Raw genomic sequence first — 21,727 nt, 5'->3', positions numbered from 1 at the left:
ACTCAGTATTTTGTAATAACCTGTAGGGAAAAGAATCTGAAAAAGAATAGATATATATAACTGAATCACTTTGCTGTATACCTGAAACCAACACAACATTGTAAATCAACTATACTTCAATTAAAAAAATAAAAAGGTAAAATAAAAAACAAAATAACTAAAACCAGCAACGTACTACAGACCAGCTGGCAGCCCTGTAACCGACCAGAGCCCAGCTGTTCACTTAAATCCATCCGCGTATCCACGTGCACCCAGGCCGCGCTTCCCGAGGCTGCTCCCACCCCGACCCCCCAGCCCTGGTGACTGGGTGCGGAGGGGAGACTGCCTTGCAGTAAGGCTCCTGGCCACTGCTGCTCCCGTGGTGGAGGCCTCCGCCCTTGCCCTGCCTTCTCTTGGGCTCAGCTCAATACCCTTGGCCTGAGTCACCCAAACTGTGGTCACAGTCATCCATCTCCTAGGTGTGGGCCGTGTGTCTGTGCTGCTCTACAATGAGTTACTTGATGTTTTCTTTCAATCCACTCCAGTTCACGTATTACATATTCAGCCTTGAAATCCCTAGTTTTTGTGCATGTGATATATTCTCTGCCTAACACCCGTGTTCCATGTACCACTGGGGACAGAGACTCTACACTCTGGGAACTGCTGTTCCAGGCCAACTTGACTTCCCTCCTGCCTCTTTCCTGGAGTTCTGCTCTATCTGCTCTCCCCGCCCCGGGGCTGACCTCAGAGCAGGCTGCACACACGGTCCCTTATCCTCTCCCACTGCCCAGCGAGGCCAAGGTCAGTGCTGGCCTCACACAGCCATGATTCTCTGGTCTGATTGATGCCTGGGGTTTGCTCTGTGGGCTGCACCAGGCCTCTCAGTGTGGGGGGATCACTGAGGTCTGCTCTTGTGACACAGGAGGGCTACTAGGGGTGGTTGAGTCTATTTATCCCTGTGGTTTGCGGAGGGGGAGCGGGGGGAGGGAGTGGAATTTGAACCAATACCGCAAGGCTGAGAAATCAGATAAGAACTAGCCCTTGCTTCCACTCATGGAAGGCCTGGGCCAGGGAAGACAGTGGTCTACACAAATGACATTTCCAAAACACTAAGAGTTAACCCTTCACGGTGCCATTTCCCACAGAAATCTTTCTAGAACGTTTGCTTTCTCAAGCAGAATGCACCAAATCTTGTCCTGCTGAGTTGCGTCACTGCAGGCAGCAACAAAGAACACGCAATGTTGCTGTATCTCATTTGGGGTTTTCTGGATCCAGCCCTGTGGCTGGCAGTGGGTCGGCCTCTACAGCTTCCCCATCTCTTTCTTGGTAGCAGACAGAACTGAGCTCAAGTCCTGGCTCTGTCATTACTAAAGATTTGACCTTGGGTGGGTTGTGCTTCCTTTCTTTAGCTTTCTTAGATGTAGAAAACAAAACAAAAAACAAAAACACAGGGCTTCCCTGGTGGCGCAGTGGTTGAGAGTCCGCCTGCCGATGCAGGGGACACGGGTTCGTGCCCCGATCCCGGAAGATCCCACATGCCGCGGAGCGGCTGGGCCCGCGAGCCATGGCCGCGGAGCCTGTGTGTCCGGAGCCTGTGCTCCGCAACGGGAGAGGCCACAGCAGTGAGAGGCCCGCGTACAGCAAAAAAAAATAATAATAATAATAATTTAAAAAAAAACAAAAACACAGAAATAGTCCATTCTTTGTAGAGTTCTTGTCCAGATTAAAAGACATGATATAAAGCACAAAGATCAGTCTCTGGTATATGTGGGGTACCAAGGCTGGTAAAACTATGTGTGGATTAAATCAATTCTGATGGACAGACGATGGCCTCTCCCATAGGTAAGGCTTTGCGACAGTTATTTCAGCCACTCAGAGCCCTTTTATCTGAAATCTAGCTTTGAGAATCTGTTGAAGGAGGTGCTTAGAACCTGTCCATGGTTCATCTGCTCGTGTATTTTCCTTCTCCATGTCTCTCCCCACTACAGAGGTTAGGATGTGGGCTCTGGAAAAATCCACCTGAGCTGAATCCCAGTCCCACCGCTTGTTCAGCCATGGAACTCTGGCAGGCTATGTCTCCTTCCCCAGCTATCAAGAGCCCCCTCCCCGTGTGGTCAGGCTGATTCAGTGACAGCCGGCACCATTCCTCCCTGTGTGTGCCCTCCTCCCCAGCCACCTCTGCCTCCGCGTTCTCCACTCCTACGAGATAATCAGCTGGAACTCTGGGCCCAATGGAACCTTGGGTTTTCCCAAGAAAAGACTGGCTTTGGGTTATCTGATGAAATTAATGATGATGCCTTTATTTTTAGTTTGGGCAAAGATAGACAATCAACTTCCTGTCTCTGTCTACAGATTCTATTTATCGTCCTGACCTGTGTGGGCACATGTCCTCCCAAGTGCCATTCAAGAAAGCAGAGGGTGCAAAGTCTGGCAGAGACACATGATGCTTGTTTCCACGGCAGCCTAGATAAGGAAGCTCTGAAGAAGCTGCTACACCAGTAACCTCCTCCAGCTTCACTAGCACTCCCCTAGAATTTCCCTATTTTATTATTATCTTTCCCGTTGGCCATCGATCAGTACCATATTAGCTTTAGGACCATTTCCCCTTATCTTTAATTGCTGATCAAAGTTCTGCTTTTTTTTTTTTTTTAAACTCTTTAGCTACAGGAAATAATTTAGACTCCTTGGTCTAGGATTAAGTTTCCAGACTCAACCTATCTGGGGTGCCTGGACTGTTCCTAATATCAGCTAACGTTTAATGAGCACCTACGTGGTGGCAACACCAAGGTGTATGATTCCTAACCGCACACGATGATGTACGTGGTTACGAATTATTATTCTATTATTATGCGCATTTTATAGATGAAGAAAATGAGGTACAGAGAGGCTAAGTCATTCTCCTGCTGGAAAGGGCAGAGTTGGAATTCAAATATGGGTCTGCCTGATGCAAAAGCCCGTGCACGCGCCTCTCAGCCAATGCTGACCCTGGCTTTGGGAGCCACGTCAATGGATTGGGGAGGTTTCATGGATTTGGGGTCTCCGGCTTTGCACTCATGAGGCTGCAGGAGAGCAGAAGGCGGGCGGGGATCCGGGGGAGAGGTGGGGAGGACGGCATGAGGAGCGGGCACCCCTCGGGAAGTTACCTGCTGGCTGAGTCCTTCCATCATTTGGCAAACTGTCCCCCAGCCCTTCCCTGGGCACAAGGGGATGGAGACAAAGCTGAAGTGGGCTGAGAGGCTTTGGGGTAGGGGTGTGTGCAGCGGTTGAGGATATAAGCGTTCAAATCATATGGCTCAGATGCCTGTGCTGGGGGCTTGGGAAACCACAGGTAAAACACCTGGGCTCCGTAGCATATGACCTTGGCAGGCTGTTTAACCTCTCTGTGCTTCATTTTCCTCATCTGTGAAATGGAGAGAAAAACAATACCAAACTCATACAGTTAGTTGAGGGTTAAACAGCTCAACTTCTTGAAGGGCTTAGAACAGTGTCTGACACATAGAAAGCCCCCAGTTACTGAGTTTCTTTTTTCTTTTTACAAAAATGGGCAACTTCCCTGGCGGTCCAGTGGTTAAGACTCTGCGCTTCCTCTGCAGGGGGCATGGGTTCAATCCCTGGTTGGGGAACTAAGATTCCCACCAGCTGCGCAGCACAGCCAAATTTTTAAAAAATTAATAATAATAATTAAAATACACCTCGCTGGGAATTCCCTTGTGGTCCAGTGGTTAGGAATCCACGTTTCCACACCAGGGGGCATGGGTTCGATCCCTAGTCGGGTAACTAAGATCCCACATGCCATGCAGAGCAACCAAAAAAAAAAGGTAATAGACGGTATATATCCTTTTGTCGTCTGACATTTTAACTTTTTAAACTCAGTATATCGTGAGCATATTTCCATGTATGTATACAGACCTACATCATTGCCAGCAGGATTTTATTGTCACCACCATCTGTGGTTAATTTTGCCACCCACATTTGTTGTTTCCAATTTTTTGCTATTATATCCTGAACTAAATATCTTTATAGATAAAACATTTCCTTAAATAAATCTTCTTTAAATTAAAATATTAAGTTAAATTAAAATTACCTGGGCCTGGAAAGGTGGCTGGCCTCATGGGCTGCTCCTTTTCTTGTTCATCCTCAGCGTTTCTTACAGAAGCTGCCAAAGGCTTTCCTGGCTTCACCGTATCCAAGAAGTCTGGGATGGAAGACTTGATTTCAGGAACTGATTTCCCTGAAATGAGGTGGGAAGAAAGAAAGCTATTATCATTCAATGAAGGGAGCTAGCCATCGACAGGCTGGGTCCAGAAGTCAGAGACCTTGATCAGAGTCTTGGCTGGCCTCAAGTTCACGATGTGCCCCCGAGAGTTGTTTTCCCCTCTGGGCCTCAGCCTCCCCAATGTGTAAGGTGTAGCTCTTGGACCTGACAATCGTCCAGCTGAGACACCCTGTCAGACACATCTGGCTTCCAATCCTACCCGCTGTGTGACCTTAGACAAGTCACTTTCCTTCTCTGAGCCTGTTTCCTCACCTATGAAACAGAGATGATCATCATGATAACATGATAACATCTGCTTGCCTCCCTCACAGGGCTGTTGGGAGGGGCGAATGAGAGTGCAGACATGAAAGGCCTCTGCAGACCACACGGTTCCCTGAGCACATGGGGAAGTCAAAGACCTCCATCCAGCGGAGTCCCTAAGTCGAGCCCCTAAATATAAAAGTACTGGCAGTCCTCCAGCTTCCCCTTCCAAGAGCAGTGGAGACATGTGCATCCTTCCCTGTTTTAGAGATGGGAAGCCTGAAAATAGCAGCCACATCAACTGCCAGCTGACAATGTACGATGCGCGGCCAGGTCTAGCTCTGCACGCATGCAGTCCTCACAAGGTCCTTCACTGCAGCCTGGTGGAGATGAGGACCCTGAGGCCTGAGCAGGTTAAGTGGCTTGTCTGAGATCACACAGCCTGGTCAGGCAGGAGCGGCTGAAAGAGCCTGGGTGGAGGTCACCTGTTTTTCGAGAGTAATCACTTCTTCTTTGCATTGAATTGGGAAACCCCAAAGGTGCCAGAGGGTGTGTCTCCACCGGCTTCCACAGAGCCCGCTCCGCTCAGAGTGGACCTGCTTCCTCTCCCTTCCCCCCACCACTGCCATTCTCTCTCCAGGATGGTCCCAGCCTCCAGCTCCAGTGGCCTCCAGAGCCCTCCCCAGGCTGCATCTTGCTAAAATACAGACCTGGCCTCACCACCTCCCTGCTTAAAGCCTTTACGATTCCCCACTGGCAGGATAAGGCTCACACTCTTCACATGAATCCTCCTATCTCCCCACTGCCTCCCAGACCAAATCCAAATTCTACAGCCCTGCATTCAAAGCCCTTCATCCTCTGGTGGTCAGAGGTGGACCCATGTTTGAGAACCGAAAAAACAGAGGGCACTGACGTCCGGGGAAGGCCAGCCCACTTGCTCACTCTCACATGAGGCACCAGGTGGGGCTGAGACAAAACACCTCCAGCCTTTCAGTCTCCAGGAGCATTTATTCCAACAGGTAAACAGTGTCTCTCTCTCTCTCTCAACAAAACCGATCGTCAGCACGGGACCAAGCATGGGACCAAGCTTCTCAAATCCCAGCTTTGGGACTAGAACAATATTAGCAATGCCTCAGTGAATGGCACTACAGTGTGTATGGCACGACGCAGATTTATTTGATTTTCTTGACAACCTCTGATGGTTAACAGAATTCTCTGATTTTATTTTATTTTATTTTATTTATTTTCTTTTTTGCGGTACGCGGGCCTCTCACTGTTGTGGCCTCTCCCGTTGCGGAGCACAGGCTGTGGACGTGCAGGCTCAGCGGCCATGGCTCACGGGCCCAGCCGCTCTGCGGCATGTGGGATCTTCCCAGACCGGGGCACGAACCCGTGTCCCCTGCATTGGCAGGTGGACTCTCAACCACTGCGTCACCAGGGAAGCCCCTAAATTGTTTCTTAAGAAAAAAGTCAGTAAGCAAGCTTGCTCAAACAGGGACTAGAACGGAGTCTTCCGATGAGGGTGAGTAGCCAGAAAGCAGGTGAGCAGCAGATGCAGGGCCTGCTCGCTCCTGGATTTTGCCACTGATTGTCTAGGACGTGCCCTTGACACCTTCACTGTGTGTGTCCTCACCCCAACCCTAGGGGTAGCAAGGAGGGAAACGGAAGCTCAGGGAGGCGGGGTCCCCTGCCAGAACCAAGGGCGGTGAGCAGGATTTACGGCCCCTGTGGGGACCCCGGAGGACACACACTTCGTTTCTCCCCACCTGGGGTCCTCAGGCACCACGCGCCCCCAACCTAGTCGCCTCAGGGAGAGGCCCTTCTGGCCCAAACTGGGATCCCAGAAGCTAGGCTCCCACCCAAGGGCAGCCCTGCCGGCAGGACTCACAGACTCCCACGTCTCTGCTCATGTAATGCACTGCTCTCCACAGGCACAGGGTGACACCGCCCCTCGTGCAAAGTGACAACTTTGCCGGTGAGAGTCACTGGTGGCAAAGGCTGACTCGTGAGCAGATCCAGGGCAGAAGCAAAGACCCCAGGAGGAAGGGGTCCCAGTGCTACTCTGAGCCCTCTTCCCCCCTGCCCTCCCCTCTCTGGCCCAGGGAGACGGCCCCTTGATGCTCCCTCCCTCCACCAACTGCCTCAGTTGGGGTCCCACCCGTGTACCTCAAAGGGCCACGTCCACGCCATCCTCATGATGACATCTGTGTATGAGACACAAGGGCAGATGTGACTCCTCTGCGGCCCCAGCTCCCCTCACGTCAGGCAGGCCGGGCCTGCTGGTGAAGGGGACCCCAGACAGCCCACCACAGTAGGAGGTGTTCCTGGCTGTATCAGCTTCTAAAGGTGCCACCTGCACCCCAACTGCCTGCGTCCCCAGAATAAGCAACACTTTCCCCCATCCAAGGCCTGGCTGAGCCTGTTTCGTCATCAGACAAATGGAAGTGAAGGTGACGGTCCCGGCCTGACCTAACCTCAGTGTCCTGTTCCTTTTTTCTTTCCCTTTCTGCACAGATCTTTGCCTCTCTATCAAGACCTATGTGGCAGGAATACCAAAGCCACCCACCCATTTGTGGCTGACCTCCCTGGCCTCCACCAACAGGGGATAGAAAAGGCTTCATTATGTTCTCAACCTAAGGTGAGTCTGCAGTGACAGGCAGGGGCCTACAGCTGGCACCGTGGCCCATGAAAACGTGGGATTGGGGCACATGCCCGCCCGAGGAGGGAACAATCCTGAGGCATCGGCACCGGCACCGGTGGGTGCCAGCCTGAGACGGAGCTTGCCAGTGCATTTCTGCTGCAGCGCCCCATCCCACCTAGTCACACACGAGGGCCCCACCCAGCCACAGAGGCCAACGTCAGGCCTGCAGTAACAATCAGATGACAGGCTTCAGTTTCCTGTGAAACCCCCGTTTCAGCCCTCTGTGGGTTTTCAGATGCAGACAATAAATAAGAGGCATAAACAGGACACGTCTTCATTTTGACTCTTAGGTTGCTGGTGCCCGATCTTAGTTAGAAGGTGCGGGGCAGGCCTTTGCTGGCCTCTTTTCCCACCAGCAAACCCAGAAGAGGGAGAAACTGGGGCTTTTCTGCCCTTAATGCCTGGAAGCTGACCCCTGATAGCTGAGCGGATACAACACCCACTCCTCTGGGCCGGTGCATAAACCAGAGTACCGTTGAAACGAAAATAGAACATCGAGGGCAGGATGGAGCAAAGGAGGACAAAATGTTCATGAAAAAGGGTCGTGACGAGCTTGAAATCTCACGAGTTTCCTGTGAGTTTCCTGTCTGCCAAGGCCAAGACCAAAAAGCAAGCTGGTTACATCACTTATTCCTATGACTGGTGTACAGGAACAGCCTCATGCTTCTAGGACAGCACTTTCTTCCGCTAGAATTATATTCTCACAAAGATTCCATGCATAAAGTTATTTCTGCAGGATCATGAGATCCAAAAATAGGAATTATGATCACAGAGGAGAAGCGAGAGCAAGTGTGGGGAAGTTTCCAGAACCAGCCTTTCTGATCCTAGCTGTACGCACAGGGACAGACTTCTTAACCCTCTGAGCTTCATTTGCATCTTCTGTGGACTCAGAATAATTATAACCCCTCTGTCCCAGAACAGTCCCAGGACTCAGTGGGACTAGATACAAAAAGCAGCTGGGCCAAGGCTAAGGCCAGGACACAACCTGTGACATAGTCATCCTCTGTCCTCTCTCCCTACCCAAAAGAACCTCTGATCCCAACTTAGGGTCCCTGAAGGAAGCAAATGGGGTGGATGGCTGTATCCAACAGTTTAAACCCTCTAATGGGGACTTCCCTGGTGGCACAGTGGTTAAGAACCCGCCTGCCAAGGCAGGGGACACAGGTTCGATCCCTGGTCCAGGAAGATCCCACATGCCGTGGAGCAACCAAGCCCGTGAGCCACAACTACTGAGCCTGTGCTCTAGAGCCCACGAGCCACAACTACTGAGCCCACGCACCACAACTACTGAAGCCCGCGAGCCTAGAGCCCACGCTCCGCAACAAGAGAAGCCACTGCAACGAGAAGTGCGCACACCACAACAAAGAGTAGCCCCCGCTGGCTGGAACTACAGAAAGCCCACACGCGTGCAAAAATGAAGACCCAACACAGCCAAAAAGAAAAAAGAAAAAAAACCCCTCTAGTGGACACATGACTCTCAGTGGGCAGTGGTGGGGCCCTGAAGGTGCAGTGGCCGTGGGGATGAGTAATACAGAAGCCCAGCTAGACCTGCTTCCGCCCGCTGTGTCATTGGCAGCCAGCCTGGTCACACACAGGAGGACAGGTGGCTTGGAGTTTCCCTGCCAGTGCCCCTAGGGACGGGAGGGGATACCAGTGCTCGAAATAACAGCTTCAGTGTCTGTGGGCACCAAGGGGTTTGATGTATTGGTTCTCAGATCAATTAAATCAGAGTCTGGATGCTTTCGAAAGTTCCCTAGGTGAGGCTGAGAAGGACTGGCTTAACCCGGAGTGATGAGGGTTGAGTTTCTGGCACCAGAGGGCAGAGAAAGGGGGCAAAAGCATTTCTCTGTGCTCTCTCCACGGTTCCCAGGGGACGACGGGCCTGATTCCTTTTTCTCTCTGCTTTGTATTTTCAGGATGTCCCACTCTCTCTAATGAGCACAAATCACATGTGTTGTGGAGCCCAAAGATGAACTCAGGGTTTCCAACCCGCCATGCACACCACAGCCAGGCTCACGGGGAAGGGAAACGCTCCAAATCTCATCCGACAAGTGGAACAAGGAACTGTACCCTACACCCCCAGAGATGATGAAATAAGTAAGTGCTCAACAGTTATAAGCTACTATTGTAATTTACTATCATTAGGATCATGACCCCTAAGTCTAGGTCAGGCTTTTTTTTTGGTCCTAAGTGCTTTCCTGTAGGTGTGGCCTATTGAATTCAGAGGATACCTCTGGGGAGAAAGCCCAGTTGCTCTCTCTAGGTTATACTTCTGTAAAGTGAAACCTGAAATAGTTCTCTTATTTACATGTTGTTTATTGAGGCCCCGCTTCCTTTGGTCAAAAGGCTTATGTGTGCTGGGCCCTTGGCAGAGGGGTCTGGGTTCTCCTCCCCGGCTGGCAGCCTGGGGCAAATTTAACACAGTGGCAAATCCGGGAGCCACATGCTTGAGCAGAGGGGACTCCAGCTGCCGGCAAGGTCTTTCCCCAGTGAGCACAGTCTGGAATTGCCCCCATTCTTCTCAGCCCTCAAAGTAAACAGTGAGGTAATATTTATATATTTGTTTTTATTCTTTGTATTTATTCTGACTCATGTGGCTGAAACAGATCCCTTCCAGAGAAAATGAAAGTGATTCATCCCTAACTAAAGAACCTAGGTGCCAGCTGGCCGTATCAAGACAAAAAGAGCTTTCTGGACCCTCTCTTTTCCTTTTCCTTTCCCTCCCAATCCCTGGGCTCAACCTTCCTGGGCATCCAAAGTCCACGTACACAAACCACTCAAAACTCCCAACTCAAGCTAGATGGGAAGTTAGGCAAATAAGAGGGCATGACCTGTCTTAAGACCTAATCGCCGTATCACGGCTCCTCCACTGGACCTGCTCACCGGCTGCTAAAATGACTCATCTATCCCTATTCATTTATTCACTGTGTTAGGGACTGGGGACTGTGTTATCAAAACTCACATGACAGTTAAAAGATGCCTAATTTTAAACTGGGAGGAGTTCTATGTTGACAACAAACTGGAGGAAGGGAGGGGGGGTACCTGACACTTACTTACATGGGGTGCCCAGGGCAGACTTCTGTGGGCAGGTGCCATTTAAGCAGAGACCCAAAAGATGAGAGGGATGAGCCATGGGAAGAATGCAAAGGAGTTGGGGAGGGACCAGCATTCTAAGGAGAAGGAATAGCATATGCAAAAATCCTGAGGAAGAAAACAGTTTGGTGCATCTCCTCAAATGAAGGATGACCCTAGTGGCTGAGCTGAATGAATGCGGGGGAAAGTAGCCAAGATGAGGTGAGAGAACTGGGCAAGGGTTAGTCCACGTGAGATCTCGTAGGCTATGGTTAGGCAGAACCTTAAAATAAACCCCCTTGAACTGAGGTACCCGGTAGCTGAGACAGGGCTTACCAAATAGTCATTGGCTCCCTCTCAGACCCCAGCCTCCCTCGCAGTTAGGCTGGGGCCACGTGACTGGTTCTGGCCAATGGATTTTCAGTGGAAATGCTACTGTTACTTCCTGGACAAAGCAGTGAAGAGCTGGTGAGCCTCGTCCATCTGTCTCTTCCCCTCCACAGTGACCCTGGAAGCTGTGCACTCCCAACGGCCTGCCGAGGGCAAGAAGGCAGGAGCCAGCACTGGACTTGGAGAAACTGATTCTTTGCTGCGTTGAACAGCTGAGATTTCTGGGTTTATCTGTCACTGCAACCTAACGTAGCCCATCCTGATTAATGGGTAACCTTGACATGTGTCCAAAGCGCGTAACCCAGAGGAGCTGCTTACGACCGCATTGCACAGAGCGGGAGCTCAGTAAACCGCAGATCCTCTCCCTCCAGCTCCCACCCGTCCTCTCTGAAAAACTGGGGGCTGGTTTAGAGGCACCACACACAAGCCCCTCTGTCCAGGCTCACACTGACTCCCAAGAAACCCGCAGTGATTAAAGCCTCGCTCTTTTCTAGTGGAATAACTAACACGCAGAAGGACAGTCAGAAGACCATCCTGAGCCACACAGCAAGGATGTTAGAAGAGCCTCACATCGCTTATGTTCTGAAGCGCCCCCATTTACGAGAAAAGCAGACAGGGCAATGTCTATGCCTATTTTTCAGAGACTTGATGCCATCTAGTGACCTCCCCCAGCAGGGGTTAAGGTCTCGCAGACCTGCATCCCTTCCCAGCCCATTGCTTATTTGCTGTGTGGCTTTGGGCAAGTTACTTAATCCCTGCACCTCAGTTTCCTCATCTGTAAAATGGGAATAGCGAGATTTGTGCGATAAGATGCTTGCCTGGCACATATTAGGTGCTAAATACAAGTTATGACTAGCATTCAGATAACAGTGACTCCTGGCCAGGACTCTGGGGTGGGGGGGGTCTTGGTCCTGTGCAGTGCCACACCCAGGGGCAAGTCTCCAGGGGCTCCAGGGTCTGAGTCCTTCCCACGCTTTTTTGTTCCCTAGTGGTAGGAAAGGGACAGATGTTGGGAAAACTTCCAGGAGAACACACACGAGCCCTGTCTGGCCCTTGCAACACCTCAGCCTCTTTGGGAGAGAAAGGGTGTGTTCTCCTCCATTTCACTTCGGGCAGCAGATAGAAATTCCCCACGCAGTGAAAGCCCAGCTCCAGGAAGGAAATGACTTTGGCTGAGCTGCCAAACCAAAAGTTAGAAACTGTGAAAGCTGCACAACCAAGAAGAGACTGTGTGAAAATTGGGAAACTTGAAAGAAACTCCCAGGAAGATGGTAGTAGCAGATGGGAAGATGAAACGTTGGTCGCCTCCCTTGGAGTCCCTTCAGGTTCCAGAAGCTTCTTGCTTTCCTACTCAGTTGACACCTGGAACCTCACAGGCCCCTGTTCCCCACTGTGGCCAGAGCAATGGGGGTACTCCCAGGTAGAAGCTCTCGAAAACCTTCCCTACACGCCTGATGAAAGTAGACCTGACCACACCCAAGCACTGCTCCTTCCCACCACCGGGCCTTTGCACATGCTATTCCCTCTGCCTGGATACGCCTGTGTGGTTGGCCCGCCAGTCCTTTGAATGGAGGCTCAAGTTTCAGCTCTTTGGGGAAGCTTCCCCAGATGAGATCAAACCTTCCCCTCTCCCACCCTCCTACCTACCTACTCACCCAACCTACACTTCTCCCGTGAGCACTCCTGTTGTGGTTGGGTACATGTCTCTATGCCATCATCCTGTTCATACCCGTCTCCCACACTAAACTGTAAGCTCCTTGAGGTCGGAGACCTTGTCTGTAGTTCCACTGCTGTGTCCCCGGCACCTAGCACACAGCAGGCACTTGATAATATGTCTCGGTTCACTACTGACTCTCTTGTCCAGATTCTGTGTATCTAACTCTCTATGGGGAGGAACGAGGGAGAGTGTCACCTCACGAATCAGGCACACCTGGTTTCAAGCCTCCATGCTCAGAGTTAGAGCCATCGGACCCCCACCATCGGCAGGCTCAGGTCCCCTGCCTGCCTCAGTGGCCGTGATGACAGCTGACCTGCCTCTGGCTGGAAGCCACAGCTCTGATACATCGGCCTCTGCCTTGATTCCGGCTCCTGAGACCCGAAGATGCCAGCAACTAGACCCTGGAGCCTGTCTCACAGTCTTCTCCCTAAATAAGCCTGGTGGTCGGGAAAAGTCCTCCTCAGGAGTAGGACTCTCACGTTTTAAGCCCCAGGGTGATGGTTGGCCCTAGGCCCCAGGGTCAGACTCTCCTGACGTTGAATGCTGACCTGGCCATGCAAATGCTACCCCTGATCCCCCAGACTCTCTATAATGAGGCTCCCCTGGGATGCCAGGCAATTGCACCATGGCCACCATTTTACCAGAGCAGTGATTCCCACAGTGTATTGGTTCCATGGGAATATTAATAAGTATCAAATGAAAAGGGGGCTCTGTGGTCAAATGTAAATGGAAAACACTGACCTAAATAGATTTCCTTGCTATAGAACTTATCAGAGCCTTAAAACGTTGGGTGTGCATTGTGACTCTCCAAAGGTAGGGAGCACTAATAAAGCATACAGATTTTCCAAGGTTAGTGATTCATGAAGCCTCCAGTTGCACCGCGTAACCTGCTGGAGCACACGTCTGGGGTATGTGATTGGGGGAATGCTACTCTGCACCATGACTCGCCCTGTGGACGTCCTATGCACACAGTGCTTTCCCCATCACAAAAAGACATTTTTCAGTCAGGACACAAAGGCGGCATTCTTCTTCCTGTCCTGACCCACAGACTGGGGCTTCATCCAAGACCCAGCTCTTCCCTCTGGGCTCAGAAGAGCCTGGAGATGTGAAGACATCCATGGAAGACCACTTTATGACGGGTCTTTGCCAGAAGTCGGGAGGTGAAAGTGGAGAGGGGAGGGTAAGAAAGGGCAAGTAAATGATGCTTCACCTTACAAAGTGAAGCATCAAGAGGCACTGTTTAGGGCTAATGGAAAAATAATTATATATGTAATGATATTTGTTAAAAGTTAGAAAAACGACCTACAGACCCACAGAGGAGCTAAAGGGGGAGAGGAGGTATGTGGAGCCGAATCCTTGTCTAGGAAGTTAATGGATAATATATAAATCGATACATATGAAAAGAACAGGAGAAGCACATTATTTAGAGATGGTACAAATGTGGTAGAGAACAGCCGTTCCCCTTGTCTTCCTATATTCTAGAAGGTTTAGCTAGACATATGGCTGCTAAAAACCACATTTTTTAGCTACTGCCAGACTCCCTTTGCAGCTAATTGTGGTCATGTGACTAGGTTCTAGCTAATAGAACTTAGTGAAGTGATAAAGCGCATCTTCCAGATTGTACCCTTAGAAGGAAAGAAAATCCCCTCCCCTTCCTGCTGCCCGGAAAGTGGAAAAGAGAGGAACAGCCGGAGCGAGTATCTCAAACCACAAGATGGAAGCCACATGCGCAGGGCAGCAGAATAAGGTAGAAAAAAAGCTTGAATCCCTGACACTGTGGATCCACTCTATCAGCTTTGGGTTGCCGACACACACACTACTAGTGGAAAGAAACCCTCTTTTAGTTTAACCTATTGTTGTTTTGGCCTTTCTTACCGGAACCAAATCAACATAATAATGCTCCAGGTGGCAAGGACCCAGATATTGCAGACTGGAAAGCTGATTAACGGTTCTTATACCAAAGCAAAACCGTCACCCGTGACCCTCGGAAGGCAGGCCATGTGCTAAGAGTGCCCATGACTCTAAGGGGAGAAGCTGAAAATGCTCTGAATGATGGTGCATGTTGCTTCTCTTTTAGGGACCTCCAACAAAGGGAGAAGAACTCCATTGGAGCCAGACCATGTTCAAGCAGAGCTGAAAAGGAAGGCTCCTGGCCTGTAGTGGACAATCCAAGTTGACCAAGAACCCCCCTGTCAGGGGCCCTGCAGGGTCAGCCCCAGCAGGAGGTGATACCATGGCCCCAACCATTCTAATCCCCACTCCACCTTTCTCAGTCCACTGATGAACTGCAGGAGGGGCTCTCTGCCAGACACAGAGCCCAGAAACAAGAGTCAAAATAAGAGCGCTTCCGCCCCACCTAAGCTATTGTTTCAGGTGGCCTCGAGGGAGGCTCCAGGTCTGTACCTTCAATTAGGAGGAGGGGGGGCAGGCCGAGCACACAGGCCACCAAGTGAAAGAACAAACCTTTCAGGGTTAAGAACTAAGCTCCCTAGGCTAGATCATCAGCTGTGGTTATCACACAGAGAACTGATGAGAAGCCAAGAGACCAGAAGCTTCTAGCATTTTGAGAGACCTGTACGGCCGAAGAAGCCACAGTCCTGGTGTGACAAAAGCCGGCCATTGGGCCTCCCTGGTGGCGCAAGTGGTTGAGAGTCCGCCTGCCGATGCAGGGGATACGGGTTCGTGCCCCGGTCTGGGAGGATCCCATGTGCCGCGGAGCGGCTGGGCCCGTGAGCCATGGCCGCTGAGCCTGCGCGTCCGGAGCCTGCGCGTCCGGAGCCTGTGCTCCGCAACGGGGGAGGCCACAACAGTGAGAGGCCCGCATACCGCAAAAAAAAAAAAAAAGAAAAAGAAAAAAAAGCCGGCCATTATCTGACGCCACAGCTCCTCCCAGGTGCCCAAACCCCTCCCCCAGCAGGAAGTGGGCTGTGAAAGCCATGTAGCGCCCCCATAAGGGCAGCCTCTCCAGTTCCCACTTCCACTGAGGCCACAGGCATGCTCCCCCAGTGCCTACCCCACCCCCCAAGACAGAGCCAGAAGTCAGAGAACCAGGTACTGGATCAGCGGTTCTTAAACTTTTATCCACACCTGAATATCCTGGAGGGAGACTCAGGACCCCACCCCTGGAGTTTCTGAATCGGTAGCTGAGGTGAGGCCTGAGAACCTGCATTTCTAACAAGTTCCCAAGGGATGCTGATGCTTAGAAGTCTAGGGAACACACTTTGAGGATCACTGGTCAACTGAGAAGAACAAGGGGCTGCCAGACGGACCAAACAAAGGACTCACTCCCCTTGCTAGAAGACACTCCCCTGGGGAAAGGGTGAGCATGTTTTGCTTGTGGGAGCAAGGGTGCATATGGATATTTGGGTGGCCCAAAGCAGAGGCCTGTAGGAAGACAGCTGTCCCTCCAGTATGTATCCCCTCCTCTTCTAGAGTAACAGACGCTTTGGTTGTGCACACAGGCTCCCAGCTACAGATTACATTTCCCAGCCTCCCCTGCAACTAGGCGTGATCATGTGACCAGTCCTGGCCATCGGCCTGGGAAGGGAGGTTATGTTGCAGCTTCCAGGGGACTGTGCCCTTCTTGGAGGCTGGAAGGTACATGTGGAGGCACAGAGTAGCCATCTCAGGTATGAGCTGGCAGCCAGCTGTCCCAGACAGCAGAGTAATGAAAACGAAAGAAACTGGTCCTTGACACTGGGCAGATGCCCTATGAGCCCTGGGCAGCTTGGACTGTCACAGGAGAGAGAAATAAACGTCTGTCTCATTTAAGTCACTATAGTCTACCCTTAGTAATAGCAATGAACCTGGGATGCTAATACAGAAAGCCACCAAGAAACAGCTAAAAGAGTAAAATGGTTGACACTGGCAAGCAGATTTGCCAGAAGAAGGAATGGTAAGCCTTCTGCACTAATTTATTCTAATTCTTATAACATTTAATGTTTGACAATTGAACAATAATGGTCTTGGCAATTAATGCTGAGAAGATACCAAGGAACAGAGACCCACACACCTAGCTCTCTCTACAATGGGACTAGCAGCCCAAGAGGACATGATTTCAAGAGACTGGACACACATGTGGCCCCCAGGGAACCCCACACTCCACCTTTCGGTTCACGTACACCCTCCGGAAGGCCTCTGCTAAATGCAAATATATTACCTGGAGTCCTAAGTCTCTGAGGACAACACTTTGTCTCTGGGACTTTTGGTATCTGGTTTTCAAGCTCTGTTTTATTCAAACTTATTCTTAAAGCTCTCTAATAAGTGGTGGGCAGAAGTCAGGTTCTCAAACTGCGGGGGGCCACTGCACAAGTTCATAAACAATCTTCAGCAAGTAAATGCAAAAATAAGGTTTAACTCATGTTACAATTAGGGAAGGGAAAACTGACCGGTTGGAATAAGAGAAGTTTAATATGCTTCACACGTGCCCTCTATATTCACTTCCAAAAAGTGACCGAGATTTATGGCACTTTTTCTCCCTAATGAAAACAAACAAACAAACAAAAAACCCAAGATACAGAAAGGGGACGTGTCTTGCCTGAGGACTGAAGGCAACGGTAACAACACGACCGAACTCCCAGGACAAAAGTGGACGCGGAGACAGGCTTGACCCCCTCTCCCTCAGGCAATTTTAATCAGCAAAAGGCTAAGCAGCAGAGAAAAGAGGATTGGGGAGCTGAGTAAAGTTCGAAGAAGAAAGGATGACAGACAAATATCACTGTTTCCTGGAAGCCCAACACCGAGTGCAGTGAAGTTCCCGTGAGAGAAGCTAAGAACGAGGGCTCTCTGATCCAAACGCGCCTGCGTGTGACCAGACCTGTGCCCTTGGGGGAGGCTCTGAGCCGTTCCTGACCTCCGTGTCCTCAGGGGGAGAAGGGGCTCCTTAGATCGCCCACCTCGAGGGGCTGCTGGGAGGAGCCACGCTCAGCGCCTGGTGCCTCAAAAGTGCCCAGTCAGTGTCAGCTTCAAACAGAGTGTCACAATGCAATGAGTGTGTTTCTTTGAATCTGGCACTATGTTGTGTGCTGACCTCAAATCGTTAAGAATATGTTTGAGATTAGTCAACAGCCAGGTTCTGACGTCAGTGGCAAGTTGGTGTGCCCAGTGAGAGGCCTGTGTCACAATCCCCAGTACGTCTCTGCCCACAGGCCTCGGGACACCCCTGCAGCATCCCAGTGCCCTGCAGAGACAAAACCGGCGTCCCCCTCCTCAAAGTGGCTTGAGCAGGAGGCCTGGTCCCTCCATTCTAACTGTACATGACCCAGCGGCTTTCCCGCTCCCCCTCTGCAGCGCCCCCTCTCCACACCTACCTCTTTCCCTCTCTCCTCTCTCTCTCTCTCTCTCTCTCTCTCTCTCTCTCTCTCTGGCATCCTTGGGTGGGCATGAATTTCCTCACCTCTTTTTGAACCCAGTAAGAGTTTATCACTGGACTTCCCTGGTGGCACAGTGGTTAAGAATCCACCAGCCAATGCAGGGGACACAGGTTCAAGCCCTGGTCCGGGAAGATCCCACATGTCACGGACCAACTAAGCCCGTGCGCCACAACTACTGAGCCTGCGCTCTAGAGCCCGCGCACCACAACTATTGAGCCCGTGTGCCACAACTACTGAAACCCACGTGCCTAGAACCCGTGCTCTGCAACAAGAGAAGCCACCGCAACGAGAAGCCCGCGCACCACAACGAAGAGTAGCCCCCGCTCACCACAACCAGAGAAAGCCTGTGCGCAACAACGAAGACCCAACGCAGTCAAAAATAAAATAAATTTAAAAAATAAATTAAAACAAAAAGAGTTTATCACTAATTCTCTTAAAACATGAAAAGTATGTGAAGGCACATCTACTCAATAATCAGTTCTACCACGTGCCAGGTTCTGGGGATACAAACAAGCCAGAGAGGGGTCTGCAAGCAGCTACACAAGATAGACATTGGTCTCACCAACCAACCAATGTGGCATGGGTCTGAGCAGGTCTCCACCTGTAAGGCCACCCAGGTGTCTCCTGATTTATCTCTGAGGGTGGAGGTCTCTAAGCCCCCACTCCTCCTCCTGGAAGCCCTCCCTGATTTAGTCAGGCAGGTGCTGAACTGAGGTCTGTTGGTTCAGCCAGGTTATTCCCAGCTCAGGAACCGCAGCCAGGACAGCTCCAGGGCCCACAGGGTCTTCCACAGGCCTCTGGGGCTCTGAATGCCCTGCTCTCTATCTCCCACACCAGCTCTATGCTAGTTCCTGCAACACCCCAGGCCTTTGCACAAGGGCCTTTGTCCCCTCTCCCCTGGGCTTTCTTTTTTTTTTTTTTTTTCTTTTTTTCTTTTTTTTTATTAGTTTCTGCTTTATAACAAAGTGAATCAGTCATACATATACATCTGTTCCCACATCCCTTCCCTCATGCATCTCCCTCCCTTCCTCCCCTGGGCTTTCTTACTCCAGCTCTTCACGTGGCTGTCTTCTTTCCATTCCTCCAACTTCACCTCCTCAGACTGGCCTTCCATGACAACCATGTTCTAGAAGGTTCCCCTACCTTGTCACTCCATCCCATTATTTTTACTTGTTTTCCTGTCTACTGACTGTCTCCTCGTGACTATGCTCTCCACGAGGGCAGAGGACCTATCGCTTTGCCCACCTGTATTCCAGGACCTTGGACAGCACCAGGCACCAGGCACTGGCCAGGGGCTCAGTGAGTACCTGTGAGAGGTCTGGCTCACTGTCCCACACTGAAGGGGTCTCTTTGGGGACATGGCGGGGGGGCCCAGGTGGAGATAATCAGACCCCTCATCCCCCTGCCTCTGCTGAGCACTGGCTGAACACCAGGCCCTTGACACGTTCTATTTCTTCAATTTCACAGACACCCTGCAAGGTAGGGAGGTATTATTTATTACCTGCTAAATACATTCCCACCATGGTTGTATTCTCCTGTAGGAGGACAATTTGGTAATACTGGTATTGATATCAATCAAAACTTAAAATACACAAACCTTCAACCCGGCCATTCCAATATTGGAAAGTCATCCCACGCAAGATTCACATGTGTGCAAACGGGGTGCACATCCCAACACTGTACACAAGAGGCAACTGCTAGAAGCAACCTGAACACCTATCAAATAAATCATGGTACATCTGTCAAAGGAATACAATGTGGCTGTTGAAAGAATGGCTCAATATGAAACAATCTGCAAGATCGACTGCTAGGTGAAAATAAAGCGGACAGCCAAGTGCATGGTGTTCTCTTACTATCTGTATTAAAAAGTGTTGTAGACACATATATACATTTGCCTAAAAAACCTCTAGGAAGGTAGATAAGGAATTGTGACTACTGGTTACTTCTTGGGATGCCAAATTGGGAAACAGGATGAGGAGGTAAATAATTTTTACTGTAGACTTTCTTGAATTTTTATGTTATAGCCATTTTAAAATTTCTATTTATTTATTTTTGGAACAGAGAACAAAAATTTTAAAGGTGCAAAAAGACTGACAATAAAGTCTATCTCCAACACCTGGTTCCCTGGTCACCCGATTCCTCTCCCCAGGGGTGACCACCGTTACTAATTTCTTACTTGGATGGTAAACTCTTTCAAATTTTTTTAAGATTAAAAAAGGTTTTCTAATTTTATTTATTTTTACATTTTGGCCATGCCGAGCAGCATGCGGGATCTTAGTTCCCCAACCAGGGATCAAGCCCATGCCCCCTGCAGTGGAAGTGCGGAGTCTTAACCACTGGACCGCCAGGGAAACTCCAAGAAAGATTTTAAGGTGAGAGGGCACAGCTCACGCTGGCTGCGAGGGGGCCTTGGTAACTCACAGTTGAGGATGATCTGGGCAGCGCGGTAGAGCTCTAGATGGCACAGGAGGTCCAGCAGCTGCTGGACGGTGGCCTGCCGCATGCTCCACCACCACAGCAGCTCGCGTGTGATGCTCACGCCCTGCGCCCGCTCCATGGACTTGATCTTCCGCAGCTGGGTCAGGTCTGTGATCACATAGGAGGCTGGAAGGCGAGCAAGAAGGGATGCTTAGAGCCAGAAGGGCAGCCCCTCCACCAGAGGGTCACCATGCTGGCCCAGCTCTGTCCACCACAAAGCCACCTGGCCCCATCCTACCTGAAACTCCACAGGAGCTGGGGTCCCCAGGCAGCCCAAGTCATTCAGTGCCCGCGGGGACCAGCACACTCATGCTTGAATGTAAATGTCAACTGGGTTGCCACACAAGACTTAGGAGAAAGACCAGTGGATGAGAGGGCCAGGGGCCTTGAGGTTTAGCTGCTTATTTGCTATGGGCAAGTCACTTCCCCAGTGGGATTGGAGCCTCGGTTTTCTCAACTGTAAGAGAGAACTTCCCTTCCAAACAGAAGCCCCGCGTAGGCAGAGAGTTTTCTCTGTTCCGTTCACTGTTAGATCCTCAGAACAGAGAAGAGTGCCTGGCACAGAGTGGGGGCAGGGCCAGGACCAAAGTGAGGCAGGGGAGGCCCCCAAGGCACAAATTTGAAGGAGGTGCTCGTTCTCAGGACTGGTCCTGCACCTGCAGCAGCAGCCAGAGAGTAGGTGCCTCCTATAATTTTGCCTTGGGCATCTCATTCTCCTCATCTCTAAGTCCCAGCCCTGGCAGGGGGAACTGAATGGATAAATGAATGAGTGAATGAATGAATCCACAGCCCACCATCCTCGCAGAACTGCTATGAGGAGCAAGAGAGCTATGGATCTAAAAGCACTTTGCCAACTCTGAAGCACTGTGCAATTTGCAGGGGGGCTACTGTCTGCAATACTAAAACTAATGCATTCCTTCTTTTCATTTTTTATTATAACATGGTTGCTCATTAACGAAAACTTGGAAAAATGCAGGGGAAAAAAGCTAATAAATTACACAGCATCCCACTAGGGTACTCTCCCTTTCCAAAAGTCTCCCCACCACACGCACAGGTGTGCTTCTGGATGCAGTTACTGCCAGGCTGTAAGTAAGACTGTGCATCCAGGTCTTATTTACTAACATTATACCATAAGCATTTTCCAAGTTGGTACAAGCTCTTCATACATGGAATTTTTGAACGGTCATATAGTATTCTGCTGAGTTTCCTGAAGTGAGGGAGGCATTTTTTACTCCCCTAAACTAGGACTAAAATAATCGGACTTCAGTTCCAGGATTTCAGAAATCGTGGAGCAGGTATCTACGTGAACATCAAGTCACACAATCATTTAACAAAATATTATTGAGCTCCAGGCCTGTGAGAAGCTCTAGAGATACAGTGGTGAGTCGACCAGAAGCCCACAGAGCTTTTCTGTTTGAAAAATACAAACATAAGTGAACTGAGTGGGGAAGAGGAAGACAAGACACCACGCCTACGTAATGAAGGGGCTCAAAGGCCAGGCT

At 50.5% G+C, this 21,727-nt stretch overlaps 1 protein-coding gene across 2 annotated transcripts in view; it reads right to left on the bottom strand.

The window, feature by feature from the left end:
• The window catches only part of IRAK2 (interleukin 1 receptor associated kinase 2), a 61,003-nt gene that overhangs the window by 27,957 nt on the left and 11,319 nt on the right, over nt 1–21,727 (bottom strand). For both annotated transcript variants that reach the window (XM_060110222.1, XM_060110221.1), the window contains exons 2-3: nt 20,169–20,351; nt 4,064–4,210 (exon numbers count right to left, since the gene is read on the bottom strand). In XM_060110222.1, the coding sequence (XP_059966205.1) occupies nt 4,064–4,210; nt 20,169–20,351 (330 nt within the window). The remainder of the gene's footprint in view (nt 1–4,063; nt 4,211–20,168; nt 20,352–21,727) is intronic.

This window comes from Mesoplodon densirostris, chromosome 10 (assembly GCF_025265405.1).
Source record: "Mesoplodon densirostris isolate mMesDen1 chromosome 10, mMesDen1 primary haplotype, whole genome shotgun sequence".
Taxonomy (NCBI): domain Eukaryota; kingdom Metazoa; phylum Chordata; class Mammalia; order Artiodactyla; family Ziphiidae; genus Mesoplodon; species Mesoplodon densirostris.
Note: the sequence above shows the minus strand (reverse complement) of the source record. Positions and strands in the feature narration are given on the sequence as shown.